This window comes from Hemiscyllium ocellatum, chromosome 43 (assembly GCF_020745735.1).
Source record: "Hemiscyllium ocellatum isolate sHemOce1 chromosome 43, sHemOce1.pat.X.cur, whole genome shotgun sequence".
Taxonomy (NCBI): domain Eukaryota; kingdom Metazoa; phylum Chordata; class Chondrichthyes; order Orectolobiformes; family Hemiscylliidae; genus Hemiscyllium; species Hemiscyllium ocellatum.
The window spans coordinates 17,603,711-17,623,005 of NC_083443.1; the positions used below are offsets into that span (position 1 = coordinate 17,603,711).

At 39.3% G+C, this 19,295-nt stretch overlaps 1 protein-coding gene across 2 annotated transcripts in view; it reads right to left on the minus strand.

The window, feature by feature from the left end:
• Nucleotides 1-19,295, minus strand: part of ercc6 (excision repair cross-complementation group 6) — a 56,952-nt gene that overhangs the window by 18,465 nt on the left and 19,192 nt on the right. For both annotated transcript variants that reach the window (XM_060854271.1, XM_060854272.1), the window contains exons 6-11: nucleotides 11,435-11,569; nucleotides 10,375-10,533; nucleotides 9,483-9,618; nucleotides 7,727-7,897; nucleotides 2,158-2,334; nucleotides 775-891 (exon numbers count right to left, since the gene is read on the minus strand). In XM_060854271.1, the coding sequence (XP_060710254.1) occupies nucleotides 775-891; nucleotides 2,158-2,334; nucleotides 7,727-7,897; nucleotides 9,483-9,618; nucleotides 10,375-10,533; nucleotides 11,435-11,569 (895 nt within the window). The remainder of the gene's footprint in view (nucleotides 1-774; nucleotides 892-2,157; nucleotides 2,335-7,726; nucleotides 7,898-9,482; nucleotides 9,619-10,374; nucleotides 10,534-11,434; nucleotides 11,570-19,295) is intronic.

Below are 19,295 nucleotides of genomic sequence, written 5' to 3' on the forward strand. Positions count from 1 at the left end.
TTACAGTTATTGGGATAAGATTAAAACAACGCACTGCCTCTTCAATTCAGCTATAACTTATTCAGGCAATTAAAAATTCACAGGGCACAATTTTAAAAATACAATCAGCATCTGTGTTCACAGATGTGAAGTGCTCCTATTTTTTGTAGTAAGGACTGAAATCTTTTGTTATTTTGCATTCATTTCCCCTGCTGTGCATCATGATGGCATTTAAATATTTAATGTAACTACTGTCACACCAAGCCAAGGGAGAGAACGACCGAATGAAGTTCTGGAGGTCATTCCTCCTAAATATTTTGTTCATCTGTTTTTTCAGCAAAGCAGCTATCATTGGGGACTCTTGTTACACTGTGAACAACAGCTTTTTCAAATTGGATTAGTAGCTAACTTTAAAATTGAGATGGTGCTGCAATTAATACTCTACCCCAAAAGTGATGCAAAAATAATCAACTTATTAATTCTGAAATATCAATAACTCAGTGGGTAATTGCATTCATAAATTGTAGCAGTGAGTCTTAACAAATCAGCTAGCTCCCATGTGCATTCCATGTACTGTGCTATCAAATAATCCGAACCAATGCAATAACTGGCACAATAATTGGCCAGAACCCCCCACTAAGAGCAGGAAATTTCTGTCTCCATACAATGGGATAGGAATGTAGAATGCTCTCATTATGCTACAATAACTATAATACTTGGAATAACTATTCCAGGAATGGCTTGGCAAAAAATTTACTTTAAACCTTCAAAATAAAACCCCTGAGTTTTACTCACCTGTTCATTCTTGTCTGGCAATGCCAGATTCATTTTTACATCGGCTTTAATTCGTCGCAACAAGTATGGATTTATGGTGTCCCGTAAAACACAAGCACACTTATAGGCAGTTTGCACCTGAGAACATTTTAAAATAACTTTAAGAAGGATACATGTGCAGGTTGCAATCATAATAAACCAGCAGGGACACATTTACACAGCAGTTATAGAAAAACGTGCTTTGATAAAAGCTAACTCACCACTTAACAGAGTCCTTAGAAGTAATACATTGGTAAATTCATCTTAAAAACAAATTAAGAAGACGTTTCATTGGGCAAATATAGTGTCAATCTGGTCTCCTGTATGTTAATTTCGTCAAACTAAATTGAGTAAAAATGTAAGCCTAGTAATTAATATTGCAATATTACTATTAACTACAATTGTCTTCAAGCAATTCTGATACTTCTAGTGGCAAATGTGGCTTTAATGTTTAATTCTTAATGATACCAGTGCTCCGTTATACTAATGTTTGGCTCTATGTATAATGGCTTAGACTCAACAATATAGTTCAAAGCTCTCAGGAGGACACAAAATGGAAGTTTTATTAGCTGTGCAAGCCTTGCCCTCAGGGAAATGGCCCTTTCATCATGGTACGTTATCTTTGTGTCTAATCCTATATTAGCCAAAATCCCATTTATCACTAATCTGAGTGGTTTAAGGATCAAAAGGAAACCTGCAGGAAGCCCGAAAGATGCTACACGATACCAAATGATAAATGCCCACTTGCCACTGTGTAAGTAGGCTTAAGGAATAGTAAAGGGTATCACACAAAAAGGGTGTTTTTGGTTTAAAGAACATATGGCACTGTACAGATCAGTTGTACAAAATGGGCACGTGTTAAAATACATGATTGAATTGAAAAGTCTAATAAATTAACTTAAGAGTATTAGTGTATCAAAATAAAAAAAAAAATCAGCTGAGGTAAAAATAATGAAAAAAACTGGCGAAGTTAAAAGAAGAAGTTCCACATGCTGAACAACATTATTTAATTACCAGCTGTAATGGAAAGAAAATATGCACACTCAGCATTTTAGGAGACACTTTAGCAGGCATGAATCTGTTACAAGACAATAAAGGTAATCCATCTATCATTCTTGCTATCTCTCCTCTTGTATTTTCTATCCTTATTTTTTCCAAATCTCAACTTTATGTGTACTTTTCTAATTTTCCACTCACCTTTCCATTAATAATGTCACAAAACAAAGTGTGAATGTTGGAAATCTAAAGCAGAACATGTTACAACAAGGCAAGAATGTCAGCATTTCAATTCCACAAACCATGAACTCGTTCTACTCTTTTTATTCATTATATTGTCCAGGAAGCACCATATTCTCTTTCACGTACCTGAACAGGTGAGGCGTTTTGGTAGCCTCCCATTGTGATAGGGACAGAAAATTGTTCCATGAAGACTTGCAACGTTCCTAGCTTTCCTGGAAAAATGAAGTCAAATAAAGACCAGAGCTCCTTCAAGTTATTCTGCATCGGCGAACCAGACAGAATAATGCGATGTGGAGTGCGAAACTGCAAAGAGAATTTTAAAAATCATTTATGAAATTGCAACATTTCTCTAAAATGTTTTCAAGACTAGAACAGCTGCTTAAACGGTCTGCACATTAAACATTTGCTTTGCACATCCTTTACCTCATTCATGATTATGCCTTCAGCACTCTAAATCTCACATTCAGGAATGCTCACTCTAAAACCCTCTGCTTGTACACTTCCCACTACCTTCTTCAACGCTTTCTTAAATCTACTTTAGGAGAACAGACGGGAAACTGCAGTGGGATCAAGCTCAGATCAGTTGTCATCTTATTGACTGGCAGAGCTGCTGCAAGGGGCTATGTGGACGATTTTTGTTCCTATTTCTTAACCATTCAATAATTATTTTTAATTTCTATTTCTTCAGTTGAGCATTCATTTTTGTCTTGCACTGTCTCAGTAAGATCTTTAGGTATCTTTTTATGATATATGCACAATGAAAATGCAAGTTGTCATTTTTGGAAGTATAAGAACAATTGTTAACTAATCCCAACCAAAACATACCTCGTTTTTCAAGAAACATTCAAAGTTTCTTCAGTTCACAGCATTTGAAAATTTCAGTTTTGCAACACAGATTGGCATGGATATCCACAACCCCATGCACACAAAAAAAAGTGAACAAAAGAAAAATATATACACACTTTTGCTTCAGCTTAGCCCATGAGAATTAAAGGATATGTGAACAAGTGTTGTCAATGTTGGTGTTTGGTCATGATCTCATTTAAAGGCAGAGATGGTTTGGTTTGCTCCTGATCCGAATGTTTGCATGATCTTAATTGAATTCTCAAAGCTAGTTCCTAAAGAGGTATGTCAACCCAACACCGTTGATGTTTTTCTTTTCAAAAGGAACTTCTTGTTGTTGGTTTGCTTAAAGCACTCAATCAAATAATAACACGTAAAACACCGCAGTACAAAAATACCATGACTGTAATGTTTTAATTTTTGGTTCTCTTAGTGCTGTTAATGCATACTACTTGCTTAAGTGCAAGATCGCAGTAAAACCCACATTAAATAAATCTCTTTAAATATTTATCCACATTAAAAGCTCTTATGATTCAATAAAGCAGCGCTAAAATTAAGTTCACAAAGGTACTTTTAAGAATGAGATACACCAGAAGAGATAGTTCAAATAATGGTAAGAAATAAGATTTGTCCACTTGCAATCAATGACTTAGATGTGACGCGGTGGTACTGTCCCAACCTCTGGACTGTAGGCCTGGGATCAAGTCCCATTTATTCCAGAGGTGTGTAATAACATTCTGAATAGGTTGATCAGAAAAAACAGGTCAAATAATAAATTAAATGAATCGCACCACCAAAGGTATGATTGCTAAATTTACTGGTGACAGAAAGATAGATAGGAAAGCAAGTTACAGGCACCTAAGACTCTGCATTCTCCGACCAGAGTGAGTATCCCTTCCACATCCCTAAGGATCTCATGTGCTTAATTGGGTCATATCTTAGTGTTCTAAACTCTTAGTGGATTACAGGTATAACCATTTTTTTTCTCTCAGAAAGCAACCAACCCATTTTACATATTAGCCTAGTAAACCTATTCCAAACTGCTTCCATTGTTTTCATATCCTCCCTTAAATAAAGTGTCAATACTGTATATAGTACTCCAGATTGGTTTCATCTGAAGAATAACCTCCCTTTGTTTGTATTTGATTATCCTTGCAATCAACAATAACATTTTATTAGCGTCCCCAATTGCTTGGTGGGAGAAAGTGAGGACTGCAGATGGTGGAGATCAGAGTTGAGAGAGTGGTGCTAGAAAAGCACAGCAGATCAGGCAGCATCCGAGGAGCAGGAGAATCGACGTTTCAGGCATAAGCCCTTTATCAGGGCTGAGAGGTAATGAAGGACATCTCTGATGAAGGGCTTATGCCTGAAACATCGATTCTCCTGCTCCTCGGATGCTGCCTGACTTGCTGTGCTTTTCCAGCACCACATTAATTACTTCCTGTACTGGCATACTAACCTTTTGTGATTCATGTACTGGAACCACTGGATTCTTCTCCATCTCAGAGTTCTGCAATTCCTAATCATTTAGATAAGAAGCTTCTTTTTTATTCTTGCTACGAAAATGGACAATTTTATATATTCCCACATCATATCCCTTTTGCTGGTTCTTTGCAGTCTCTTATAAAGTCATCAAGCATGGAAACAGACCTTTCGGTCCAACTGGTCCATACCTTGAGGTTTTATAAACTGAAGTAGTTCCATTTGCCTGTATTTGGCCCATCTCCATCTAAACCTTTCCTCTCCAAGTACCTGTCCAAATATTTTTGTAATTGTACTCACCTCGACCACTTTCTCCGAAAACCCATTCCATTAATGCACCATCCTCTTGTGTGAAAAAAAATTGCCCCTCAGATCTCTTTTAAATCTTTCTCCTCTCACCTTAAACCTATGCCCTCTATTTTTGGAGTTCCCTACTCTGGGGTAAAGACCATGGCTATTCACCTTACCTATGCATTTTATGATTTTATAAACCTCTACCAGGTCAGCCCTCAGCCTTCTATACCACAGGGAAACAAGTCCCACCCTATCCAGCCCTCCTTATAATTCAAACACTCCGGTCTTTGGTAGCATCTTTGTAAAGCCATTTTGCACCCTTTCCAGTTTGATAACATTCTTTCTATAGCAGGGTGACCAAAATTGTACACAGTACTCCAAATGTAGTTTTACCAATTTTTTCTGCAGTCGCAACTCCTGTACTCAATACTCTGACTGATGAAGGTCAGTATGCCGAATGCCTTCTTCATCATCCCTGTCTACCTGCGATGCCACATTCAACAAACTATATACCTACACCCTTAGGTCTCTCTGTTATCAGTTTGTGGGGTCCTTATGCCCTCTTCATAACTTATCACAAATTTTTGTGACAGCAAATTTAGCAATCATCCCTTTGATCCTTTCATCCAAATCATTCAAGCAAACTGCAAAATGTTGAGACCCCAGCCCTGATCCCTGTGACACACTAGTCGATACATTTTGCCAACAAAAACAACTAATTTTTTTTACCTAATCTGTTTACTGTTCAGTAGCCAATCTTCTAACCAAGCTAGTATGTCATTCCTTACATCATGACATTTTTTTGCGCAACGACTTTTGATCTGCTATCTTATAAATGCCTCCTGGAAATCTAAATATAGGACATGCTACTTCCTCAAAAGAACTCAAATAAACTGGGTAAACATGACTTCTCTTTCACAAAAGAATGTTAACTCTGCTCGACTCCCATGCATATCTTTCGCATCTTTAGTGACAGCTTCTTTATGATAAATGTTAAGCTAACTGGCTTGTAGTTTCTTGCTTTCTGACTCTTTCCCTTTGTGAACACTCATTTTATTAGTTATTTTCCCATGTAATGGAGCATCAACTGTCTTATTTGCCTCTTCTTTTAAGACCCAGGATTTTGCTGTTCTGCAGCTCCACTGATTTTTTTTCTGTACATTTTCCCTGGGGATCCTAATTTTCTTGAGTTTCATCCTTCCTACTATCTCCTGAGGTACAGCTATCTCCGGGATGTTACTAGTGTCCCATACAGGTAGGATCATTCAAAATACCTTTTGAATTCATATGCCGTCTTCTTATTTTCTATTATTAATTCCACAAACTCACTTTCTACGGTATCAATGCAAACTTTGTTAATTCCTCCCTTTTAGATATTATAATTGCTTTCATATTTTTAGCTAGCTTTCTCTTGAACTCTAAATTGTTCCCTCCTTATTAATCTTTTAATTATTAAGTTTTACTATTTTCGGTCTTTTTAACATATTCTGTCCGATGTTCTTTACATAATTGTATCTTATTTCTTTAAGTTTAATGCTATCTTTAAGTCAACTACAGATGGTGAGTCTTGTCTTTGGAATTCTTCTTTCTTGTTGGATTGTACCCCTTCTATGTATTCTGAAATATCCCCTTGAATGTTTGTCACTGCACCTCTACTGGTCTGTTCCTTAACTTAGTTTTCCAGTTCATATGAGATAGTTAAGCTTTTATTCCCTCACAATTACCCGTAATTTTAGATTTCAACTGCCAGTCTTGCATCCAACTGAATGAGAAAGTCAATCATGGTATGATCGCTGTGACCTAGGGGTGCCTTCACTATGAGGTCATAGTTAATCATATCTCAACGCACAATCCCACAGTACAGCTTGCTTTCTGGATGGCTCCAGGACTTGCCATTCTAAGAAAAGATCCCCAAAATATTCTATGAACTCTTCATCTAGACTATCTCTGCTCATTGTATTTTTCCAGACTACATGCAGAATCTCCCATGATTACAACCATACCTTTCAGACACCTGCCATATTTGTTCCTTTATTTTCCATACAACCATATGGATTACTATGAGGGCCCTGTATTCCACTCTGACAAGTAAGCTCTTGCCTGTACCATTTCTTGTCTTCTACACAAACTGCTCCAATGTCATAGTTTCCCGAAAGAAGGTCATACCTCTGAGTTCTGAAGGTCGCTGGGCCTGAAACGTCAACTCTTATTTCTCTCCACAGGTACTGCCAGACCTGAATTTTTCCAGCAATTTCTGTTTTTGTTTGCGATTTCGGGATTTGACATTTTAACACTTAGATGATGCTCTTTCTCTCTCAGCTGATAGAATCATCTTCCCCAAACATCAGTGGAGGCTGGTTGATTGAATATACTCAAGGCAGAGTTAGGTAATTTTTGACCAACAAGGGAGTCAAGGGCTTTAGGGGAATGGACAGGAAAGCCGTGATCATATTCAATAGTGAAATAGTGGGGTAAAAGGATTAGATCTGCTCATAAATATCTTGAGCTCAGCTGTTGTGTTTGGAACGCCCTCTCTAGATAAACAGTAACCAGACATTCTAATTCTACTCTAACTCCACATTTAAAACCTTTCTTAACACCCATCTTTTTGACCAAACTTTCAGTCATGCCTATCTAAAACTCTCACCACTGATCACTATCCCATCCATAATTAGTTATACGTTTATTTTGTGTTTTCCCTGCCTTGCAAAGCATCTTAAGATGATTTTGCTTGAAAATGTGATAAGAACCTAGTCTGTTATCAGTTTCATATCAACTGAGGGCTTGTTCCTCCTCATACAATCAACCAATCTAGCCCCATGTTTACTTAAGAACTGTTTGGCAGCTGGCCAAGGTGAGGCAGACACATTTATGACAGCATACACAATTCTGCCTCCCTGTGGAATAACATTTGGGAGCTGTTGTGACATCTCTGTTAAAGAAGCAGCCAAACTTGAGCCAACCAACATGACAGAATCAACCATCACTTGGGAAAGAGTAGCAAATCTGGCCTCAGCTGTGATGCCCACATTCCAGAAGCAAATATAAAAGATTAAGAAAAATATTACCAGGGTACCTGTTTACATGCGACAGTAATTGCAGCGTTTGGATTTCGTATCTTGTGCCCTTCATCTAAAATTACATAATGCCAGTTATAGTGTGCAATCGACTCCTGCATAATTCGGACGTAGGAATATGAGGTGATCAGAATACCATTACATGCCGCAATTTCTCGAATGAGCCTCTCCTGCAATATCACAATATATTGTGTTGTAATTGCAATAAAAAGTACAAACATGGAACTCTCACATACAGAATGATCACAAAAATCATTATAAAGTGTACCGAGTCTTCCATCTACTGATGTAATACTCAAATCATCTCTCGTGATTCCAAATTAAGTGCTTGTAAAATATGTAACCTCTCCCAGTTTTTGCAATTAATAAGGGACGTCTGCAATTAGCCTAACTCGATGAACACAGTTCTGCTATCATTAAAAGACATTTTGTGAAAGTGCTGCTGTTGTTATTGATGCTCTGGAGACCAATCTCTCCTAGAGGGCAAATAGTGGACTGTTAGAAAACAACAGTCATAAATCACACTGTCAGGTACCAACAAAACAGGACTTAAATGCAGGCATATGAAGGCCATTCACAGCAAACAGAACATAGGAGGCTCACAGTCATGAATTGCTGAACCTATAATTAATTTAAACTTCCTTCAAGCAAAATTTTAAATAAACAATGTCTTGTGCTGACAAGGGGAAAAAGCAAGAGGGAGGAAGCTCTGTGTTGAAGTTAAAAAAGGAAAGTAGTCTTTGTCAAACCTCTTAATAATGTTCACAAAAAATAAAAACATCCCTCTGTATTTTTTTCTGCGCTACTCGACCTCCGAAAGCTGGAGAAAGTGTTTCACATCGTAATGGACAATGCAAAGTGGGTTCAAAATTTATGATTTGCACACAGCTCTCAGTACAGTAGCTCCTTCTAGTTATTTATCATTAAAATCAATGGCATTGGCAGATGATGGGAGATGATCCATAAATAAATATAGATATAGTTAAATCAGAAAACTATGGAACCTTTACAGGCAGAATCAACTGTACTCCAAGCCATTATTCACACTAAGACCAAAATGAAAATATTTCCAAAGAAATTCTATGTCCAAGCTGTCTTTTGGCAGCACAGGTTTTGTCGATTTTACTGCCAGGTCAAATACTACTTAACTATAAAATAATGTAGAGCTGCAAACAAAGAACTGATCACTATGTTGTCTGAATACAGAAACATTATAAAGGAAAATAGTATAAAGGCCGATTCCAAATCTCAGGGAACAAAGGTATGCAGAATTGTTCAAGTGTATAAACAATTTTCTCTGAAAAAATGAAATGAAATGAATATTTGTTGTAGGTTTTCGAAAGAACACAACATTTAAATGGTGTGGAAACGACTTATCTTCAGCAATGAGCATTATTTCAGAAGTTAAAAAATTTGCAGGTCTTCCACAAAGGATTGTCAGTCTTAAATCTTAGTTTTTACAACTGCAGCCTGACCTGCTGAATATTTCAACATTTTTTTGTTTAATTATAAGACTTTTGGCAGTTGCAGCATTCTATTTCTGCAAATTCATTTGCTAGCATCAGTGAGACTGAGGCCAGAATAAGTTTATGCAATGCATCAATATTAATCAATGACTTTCATTTCGTTTAAAGCACTGACTGTTCACATTTTGATCAAAACTGAACGATGATTTTTCTATATTCATGAACATCTCAAAGTGTCTGCAGTATGGCATTAAACGTTATCGTGATCTCAGCCGTTCAAGGTACCAACCTTCCTGCTGGTGAAGGAACCCGTCTCATGCAGGACTGCTACTCTGAATGGTGGCCACCATGTGTGGAATTCTTTCACCCACTGGTGCATCACTGTCGCTGGGCAAACAATGACCACAGGACCCAAGCCCTCATATCTTAAATTAAAAGAAATAACGAGTCACCAACTTTAATAAGCTCACTGTTCATAAATCCAACATGCCGACTTTTCAAAAATCCATTAACACAGGCTTTTTGTTTCAATGGTCAGATGCAATGTACATATCACTAAGTTCTGATGCAGACAAAGGTTGCTGCTGTACAAAACAGCTGGTGGCTCTCCAGGGCACAGCTACGCAAAGGCAACAGCTCGCAAAAGAAAAACAAGGTATAATTCTACGGGGCAATAAAGTACATCTGTATTATGCTGTCTTTTTAAACACAGACTGACAGTATTCAAAGATATTCATTACTGTGTAGAAGCTGTGGACACTGCATGCTGCCAAAAGCGATTTTATGCAATATTTAATAAACTAAGTTACTATTTATATAGCCAATTTAAAATTCTGTTTATACAAACTATTGATATTGAGGCATAAGTGAGTTTGCAAACAAACCCTACTGTGAAGGGTAACCTTACGCAGCTTATCGACTCATGACATCACATGTTTCTCATCTGTAAAGTGAAGTATAAATGTTTTGCCTTTCATAAAATGTGTAACATGTTTAATTTCTCTTGCCCTTCAGCTTCTGCATCTCGTAAAAATTCCCTTTGATGGTTGTACTAAAAGAATTAAAGGAATATTGTAATTGAAATGTCATTAAAAATTCACGAGTCCCTCCTACAACAGCAATGCAACTGATGAAATATTAATTGAGCTGCACAGACTGACAGTCTGCAGTGGGGTACTTGCCTGTAATTTGAGCCTCGTGTCCTTATCTTGCTGTAGCTCAGGCCTGCCAAGAAGGCAATTATCTGGATGGTCTTGCCCAGTCCCATTTCATCCCCCAAAATTCCTCCTGCCTGTTGGCAGTGTAATTCCCAAAGCCAACGAACACCTGTCTGCTGATACCTGGGTGCAGCAAAATGAATTCTTTTAAAAAAGCAAAATATAATGAAATACATTCATAAATGAATCATCTACTATTCTATGATTACTAATTCAATTCAAAACCAGAAACAATAAAGCTGCTCCATGCCAGCCCACTGTGACAATATTTGAATCACACTGCAATTTTGGTGCAAGGACACAAAGCAAAATGTTTCTTCAAATAAAAAAAATGCTTGAAAGTGCAATTAATTTGACAGAACGCATTACAGAGCACTCTTTGTTATGTACAGTTTCGATTTAAGTCTTTGTCAATATCTCACAAGCAATAAATCCCATGATTATGAATATATATTTCTCCTAACAACACATGGCTTAATAGATTTTAAAAGTGGGCACTGAACTTTTCAACTAATTTGCTAAATGCTTCATGATCCATGTCTCTTCCATTTAGAAATGGTTATTAATTGTTAAATGGTCAATAAAGGTAAGTAAGGAAAATAGAGAAGTGCATAGCACCCTTTCCCACAGTAACATTAAGTGATGGTATTGAAAAGTGTCCAGCCCAAGACCGAAATTACGCATCAATTTGTCTCTGCATTTGACGAGAGCCATTTAGTATATTCAAATCAATTAACTTAAATAAAATTCAAAGTCACTGACTCTATCACTCTCAGTAGTCAAACATGTTGTCTTTATATTCTCCCAATTTGTTTGTTCTACAGCACCTAATGTTGTTCCCGTGTTAGCTGCAGTCCAACCTGGTTACTTCTAAACTGACCGTTGCTTCTTAGTCAGAGGCAGACAAAGAGCCCACCATTATAAAAAGGCATGTCCCTTTCTGGAAAAATTCACTGCCATTGCCACTACCACACTCCCTGCAACACTATCTGTATCCCGGAAGAGTCATTATGACTTTACGTACTTGTATAGCTTTCTCCAAAAGAAGCCAGGCACCTTGAACCCCTCATCAAATTCGGCATCGCTTTCGTCAGACTCTGCACCTTCGCCATGAGCTTGCTGCTCTGCCTTTTCCAGCAGCCTCTTCCTTTTCCACTTCCTGTATGGTGATCAATTAGGTTACCGTTAGCAAAGAAATAATGTGGAATCTACCAGAATAGCAACACTGCTTTTAAAGTCTCGCATGCCATGCATGCTAACCAACAGTCAACTAAAAATGAACAATGCCATTCTTCATTCTCATTAGACGGGGATGAACCTGACAGCCATAGCTCCTTCACAGCTTCATGGCAGTTTTGCTTTACTGACCAAAGCTGAACCAACATCGTAAACAAATTATTTGGCCATTATCAGATAGCAATACAGACTAATGCTTAGGGTTGATTCCAGAGTATTGTATAAGTTCTAAAGCACTTCAAACAAGATATTAAGAAAGACAATACACCATACACACCACATCTAAAATACTCAGTGTATCAACAAGTTTAACTCCATAACTTTGCAATTTAGGATCAGCTTTGAACAAACCATTGTTTGCTGTGTTGTTTACCCAAAAATCAATAAGACTTCCCTAGACTGTTGAGATATCAACCCAACACATTGCTGGATGATGCACTCCTAACAAAAGCATACTTAATTTAAATTCAGGTAACATGTGCGTTAATGGATATGATGGAAGGCGATTAGCATGACTGGGCTGAAACAACCCTCCACCCTCTTACTTTCTCCTTTTCAATAAAGATTACTGTGCGTGACACTGTAGGATTTTGGGTGAAGTCCATAATCTGATTTACATTGGACAATTATCATAAATTATGCAATTTTCAAATGTTTTAGCACAGTAATACACATTGAAAATGGAGGAAAATTCAACTGACCAGAAATTAATTATGATGGATAAGAAATCCTAAAGGTTCCTGATTCAATCCCAGGTTTTGGCAAAAGCAGCATTGCTTGAGTGCTCTCTCCTTTGTTTAAGGGGCGGCATGATGGCTCAGTGGTTAGCACTGCTGCCTCACAGCACCAGAGACTCGGGTTAGAGCCCCATCTCAGGCAACTGTCTGTGTGGGGTTTGCACATTCTCCCCAAAGCTGCGTGGGTTTCCTCTGGGTGCTCCGGATTCCTCCCATAATCCAAAGATGTGCAGGCCAGGTGAATTGGCCATGCTAAATTGCCCAGAGTGTTAGGTGCATTAGTCAGAGCGAAATGGGTCTGGGTGGGCTACTCTTCTGAAGGTCGGTGTGGACTTGTTGGACCAGAGGGCCTGTTTCCACACTGTAGAGAATCCAATCTAATCTAAGTAACACAGGACAGCTTTATACAACAGTACCATGGAGGTCACAATGAATGCAGAGAAAATACTCTAGGAAGAGAAGGCAGTTAGGGACGGTGACAGACAGGTAAAATGGAAAGCAAAGCATACAAGGAATAGAGAGGAGAAACAAAAGGCTCATGGCATTTTCAAACTCAGTGGCGCAGTGCTAATGAAAAATGCACTGAAAACAAAGCCACACTGGATTTGCAAAACTGCAAGAAAAGTTCTAGTACCGCAGCAACCAAACAGCCTGATTTGTTTAATAAACACCCACCATAAACATTGCACAGAGCGCTTAAACTGCTTAATTCTGTTTATAGAATGCAACACAAAATTAAACGTATGACCGTCTGAAAGACTAAAAACAATCTCAATCTAACTAACCTGTGGAAGGATTGCTACGTAAACTTACAAAGGGATATGAAGAACAGCTAACAAAGGGACCAGAAATTGCAAAATCAAATGTTAAAACAATGTTCAGAAATCATTTATCTTCACAGGCAAACTCGATCGATGAATGATGGATGTAGAGTTTGTTATCTAATTGCTGTTCCACTAAACTTTGAGTTCTTCCCGTTTAGAGTTCGACAATTCTGATTACCTTGCTCCATGACAAAAATGGCTAAAAAGAAAACTAAAACAAAGAACTGCAGATGGTGGAGATCAGAAACAAAAGCAGAAAGTGCTGGAGCATGTCATCAGCATAAATACCACCGTTTCCCAGCTGCTTTCAGTTCTGATGAAAGGTCATTGGACTGGAAACATTTACTCTATTTTTCTCTCCACAGATGCTGCCAGACCTGCTGAATTTCTCCAGCACTTCCTGTTTTAGAATAGAATATAGTAGTTGTCTCAATTTTATTTCAAGGCGAGAGGTGGAAAGTTTAAGGGGGATACACACGGCAAGTACTTCACAGAAGGTGGTGGGCGTTTGGAACGCGTTGCTAGCAAGGTGGTAGAGCCAGGCACAGTAGATTCATTTAAGGTGTGTCTGGATAAATGCATGAATAGATGGGGAGTAGAGGGATACAGATGCTTAGGAATTGACCAACAGGTTTAGACAGTACATTTGGATCGCTCAGGCTTGGAGGGCCGAAGGGCCTGTTCCTGGGCTGTAAATTTTCTTTATTCTTTGTTATTAGCCTCAAGTTATAGTCTGTATCAAGGGGGAAAGTGAGGAGTGCAGATGCTGGAGATCAGAACTGAAAATGTGTTGCTGGAAAAGCGCAGCAGGTCAGGCAGCATCCAAGGAACAGGAGAATCGACGTTTCGGGCATAAGCCCGTCTTCAGGCTTATGCCCGAAACGTCAATTCTCCTGTTCCTTGGATGCTGCCTGACCTGCTGCGCTTTTCCAGCAACACATTTTCAGCTATAGTCTGTATCAGCCAAGGTAGGCTGTTCAGAATGTTTTAAAGTACTTCAAGCATGAACCAAAGGTTTATACAAAGTTTTATTGCATATCATTTAAATAGTTCTGAACTATAGAGAGATCGATTGCCATCATCTCAGATTATATCTGTAACAAAGAAATGGAGGTGGATTGTGTTTCTGTCACTTTTTTATTTATTGTTTGTGTCAGATGGGCTCGGTACAAACCAACCAGTTATGATTGCTGCCATGAAGTCAATTTATAAGCAGAGATTATAGAGATAATGTAAAATCATGAATTATGGAATATTGCAAAACGAGCAGAATATGGTAGGCAACAGGCAGCAAGTCCAACAAGAGCAACAAAGGGAGACAACACACCAGTGCTTGAGTATACAAGATGGGGAAGACAGTCAAAGAAATCACAGAAAACAGCAAGTGAAGGGCATAAGCACAGTAATACTGCTAATGTAAAGGAAGAGCTGATGATTTATAGGCTGTAAATTCTTAAAAAATGAGGAAGAGATTGAAAATGACGGGTAATAGGCACAGGTCCTTCATTCAAGCTGTGATAAGCTTTAGAAAGCCAGTAAGGGAAATAAGACAGTCTCAAATGGGATGGGTTGCAGTGAAATGTGAATGGGAGAAAATGGCAGCTACTAATGGAAGAAAATGTTGGAAAAGAACTGCCTGAAAGAAAAGCAAAGGAATCTATAAAGGGCCTAGAGCAACAGAAAGAGAACCATGAATGAAATTATTTGCACAAGAGAGGTGACAAGGACAGATTTAAACACTGAGTAATGATGGAGTTTTCTGACTACAGGAGAAAGAACATGATGGAAAGAGAGTGCATGGACATGCTCCAATGAAGATCGGCATGGAACCACCTTGCTCTGGATTTTAAATGGTACTTGTGACTGCAGCAATATTGCCCACCTGGTCACAAGGACATCAATAAATCTGTCAACTTTCAACTAGTTAACTCATTAGTTAACAGTTGGCCTTTACACCTACACTTATGATCATACTTTGACAAGAATAAGACTTGGCAAAGGTGAATTGTAATGATTTCATAAAATTAACATGACCTTTGTGGTTTTTATTCATTCAGGGGATGAGGGCATCGCTGATCAGGCCCACCCCTAATTGCTCAGAGGGTAGTTAAAAGTCAACCACATTATTGTGAGCCTGGAGTCACATGTAGGCCAGACCGGGTAAGGATGACAGTTTCCTACCCTAAGGGACTTTAGTGAACCAGATGGGGGTTTTCCAACAATTGACAAATGGATTCAAGGTTATTATTAGACTCTTCATTCCAGAAACTTACTGAATTCAAATTCCACCATCTGCTGTGGTGGGATTCAACTCCAGGTCCCCAGAACATTATCTGGGTCTCTAGCTTAATAGTCCAACAATGATACCATTAGGCCACCATTACTTCCCTCATTTTTCATGGAAGTAGAATGTTTAATTCTAAATCTCATTCCTCATGGTGATGAAATGGCCAGCAATCCAGCTGGTTAGCCATATCAAATCACTACCAAGAAAATAAAATGAAGAACAAATCAAACTGTTATCAGTAATATTGACACTGGACACAGAGATACCTTTGGTCCTACTTGTCCATGCCAACCAGATATCCTAAGTTTATCTAGACCCATTTACCAGTATTTGTCCCTTATCCCTCTAAACCTTTCCTATTCATGCACCAATCCAGATGCCTTTTAAATTTTATAATTATACTAGCCTCAACTACATCCTCTGGCAGTTCATTTCATACACTCATCACTCTCTGCGTGAAAAAGTTGCCCGTTAGGTCCGTGTTAAATCTTTCCCTTCTCCCTTTAAACCATATGATGAAGGGATGTCCTGAATTAGCCATATATCTCTAGTCAAGCTGTTTTACCCAAAAATGATGCAAATACAACCTGGCTTACTCTCAGCAACCAGCCATTGTGATGGGCCATTGTGGCGCAGTGGTAGTATCTCTACATCTAGGTCAGGAAGTTGGATTCAAGTCCCATCTGCTTCAAAACATGGACAATGGACCTGAAATAAAGGAAAAAAAAACAAAGAACTGCGGATGCTGGAAATCAGAAACAAAATGCAAATTGTTGGAGAAACTCAGCAGGTCTGGCAGCATCTGTGGTTAGAAAGCAGAGTCAACATTTCAGGTCCGGTGACACTTCTTCAGAACTAATGTTAGCTAGGAAAAGGTTGGTGTATATGTTGAAGATGGGGTTGGGGAAGGGAGGAATAAACAGTAGGAAATGAAACAGAGACAGGGCGACTTCTTTGCAGAACATCTTGAGTTCGATTTGAACAAAATGACCCTGAGCTCTCTGTTGACTGCCACTTTCACATGCCACTGTATCTCAGGCTTTGCTACTGTGCTCCAGTGAAGCTCAGCACAAGCTGGAAGAAAAGCACCTCATTTTCCACTTGGGAACGCTGCAACCTTCTGGACTCAATATCAAGTCCAATCATTTCTCCCACTGTCTTTACCCCAAACCCCACAAACCAGACCTTGACATCTAATGGGCTGCTATCACAAAGAACCCATTGCCAGCCACTCGTGGCCCCCGTTTGCAGCTAGAGATTTTCCTTGGCTGACCTGTACCCATTCCTTCGCCTGCCCAATTGCTTTTCTCTCTCTCTCTCTTTGGGCTCCATCTCCACCTATCACTCACTCTACACCCCACCCTCCAGCCCAACTTCAACATATGTACCTGAGCTAAAATCAGTTCTGAAGAAGGGTCACTCGACCTGAAATGCCAACTCAGCTTGCTCTCCACAATTGTTGCCAGATCTGCTGAGTTTCTCCAGCAATTTCTGTTTTTGTATCTGAAATAAAGAGGCTGCCTTTTGACATAGGAAAACACAGGGCAGTCTCTGACATCAACCAGCATTAGACAAAATGAGGTCACTGGGAATCTCCATCAGCTGAAGTAATACAACTACATGGCATTTACTCGAAGATGTGGAAAATTACTCCAGTATGTTCTGTACACAAATGGTAGGGCATACAACCTGGTCAATTACCATCCTATCAGGCTATTCTCGGTTCATTCGTAAAGTAATTATCAACAGTAATATCAAGTAGCACTTGCTTAGAAATAACGTGCTCCTTCACGTTCAGTTTGAATTCCGCCAAAGTAACTCTAGACCTGATCTCAACACAACCTTGATCCAAACATGGACAGAAGAACTAAATTGCAGAGGAGAGTTGAGAGTGGCTCCGCTTGTCATCAAGACTTCATTCCACCGACTGCAGCATTAAGACGACACATGTAGCACGGCAAAAGGTGGTTGTGATTGTGAAGGTCACCATCTCATCTCCAGGACATAAGACTAACAGAAATAGGGACAGGATTAGGCCATTCGGTCCCTTAGCCTTCTGAGCATGGCTAATCCATCATTCCTCAGACCTACTATTCTGTCCTGTCCCTGTAACCCTTAATTTCTGTACTGATCAAGAATCTATCTCAGCTTTAAATTCATTTAAGGGCTCTGCCCCCAAAGCTTTCTGTGACAAGGAATTCCAAAATCTCTCAATGCTCTCTGAGAAAGAATGATTCCTCATCTCAGTCTTAAATTGGTGCTCCTTTATTCTGACATTACACCCTTTGGTCCGAGACTCTCCCAGGAGGTGAACATTCTCTCAACATTTACTCTGTGAAGCCCCTAAAGAATCTTATATATTTCAAGGAGATCACCTCTCATTCTTCAAACCTCCAATGTGTAGATTCCCAACCTGTTTAGCATTTGCTCATAAGACACTCCCTCCAGATCAGGGATCATTCAAGTGAACATTCTCTGAACTGACTCCAAGAAAATAAGGAGACCAAATTGCTCATCGTACTCCAGATGTGGTCTCACCAGCACCATGTACAGCTGCAGTAAGACTTCCTTACTCTTATACTCCAACCCCCATGAAATATGGGCCAACATTTGATTCGCCTTCTTGATTACCTGGTGCACCAATGTGCTAGCTTTCTGTATTCCTTGCACAAATTCCTTTAGATTAGATTAGATTACTTACAGTGTGGAAACAGGTCCTTCGGCCCAACAAGTCCACACCGACCCGCCGAAGGGCAACCCACCCAGACCCATTCCCCTACATTTACCCCTTCACCTAACCTGCACATTTTTGGATTGTGGGAGGAAACCGGACCACCCGGAGAAAACCCATGCAGACACAGGGAGAATGCGCAAACTCCACATAGGGAGTCAGGAACTGAACCCGGGTCTCTGGTACTATGAGGCAGCAGTGCTAACCACTGTGCCACCTTGCCGCCCACACTAATGAATGTGCAAACTCCACACAGTCAGTTGCCTGAGGTGGAAATTGAACCCAGGTCTCTGGTGCTGTGAGGCAGCAATGCTAACCACTGTGCCACCGTGCCACCCACTTTGTGTTGCAGCTTTCTGCAGTTATTCGCCATTTCAATAATACTGTTTTTTTGTTCTCCCTTTCAAAATGGACAGCATTGCATTTTCTCACTTTATATTCCACTTGCGAACTTTTTGCTTACTTTTTAATTAATCTATCAATACTAATGTCTCTGTAGGTGTTCCTCAGAGCAGTGTTGTAAGTCTAACTTTTTTCAGCTGCTTCATCAATGATCTTCACCCCATTATAAGGCCAAAAGTGGGCATGATTGTTGTTAATTGCACATGTTTGGCACTATTTGCAACTCCTAGTCCATTTTTAAATACAGCAACGCAAGATTGAGGTTGGAGCTGACAAATGGTAAGTAACATTTATGGCACAGAAGTGCCAGGCAATGGCCAACTCAATCTGAGAGAAACTAACCACTGTGCCTTGGCACCCAATGGTGTTAACATCACTGAATCCCCCATCATCAACCTTCTGGGAGCTACCAATGACCAGAAACTGAACAGAACTAATCATATAAAAACTCCGGATACAACACAGGTCAGAGGGTAGTAATCCTGCAGCAAGTAACTTATCCCCTGACTCCTTAAAGCTTGTCCACCATCTACAAGTCAGGGGTGTGATGGAGTAGTTATCACTTGTTTGGATGAGGACAGCTCCAACAGCACTGAAGAAACTTGACACCATGTAGGACAAAGCAACTTGCTTGATTGACCACTTATCCACAAACATACAGTTCTACA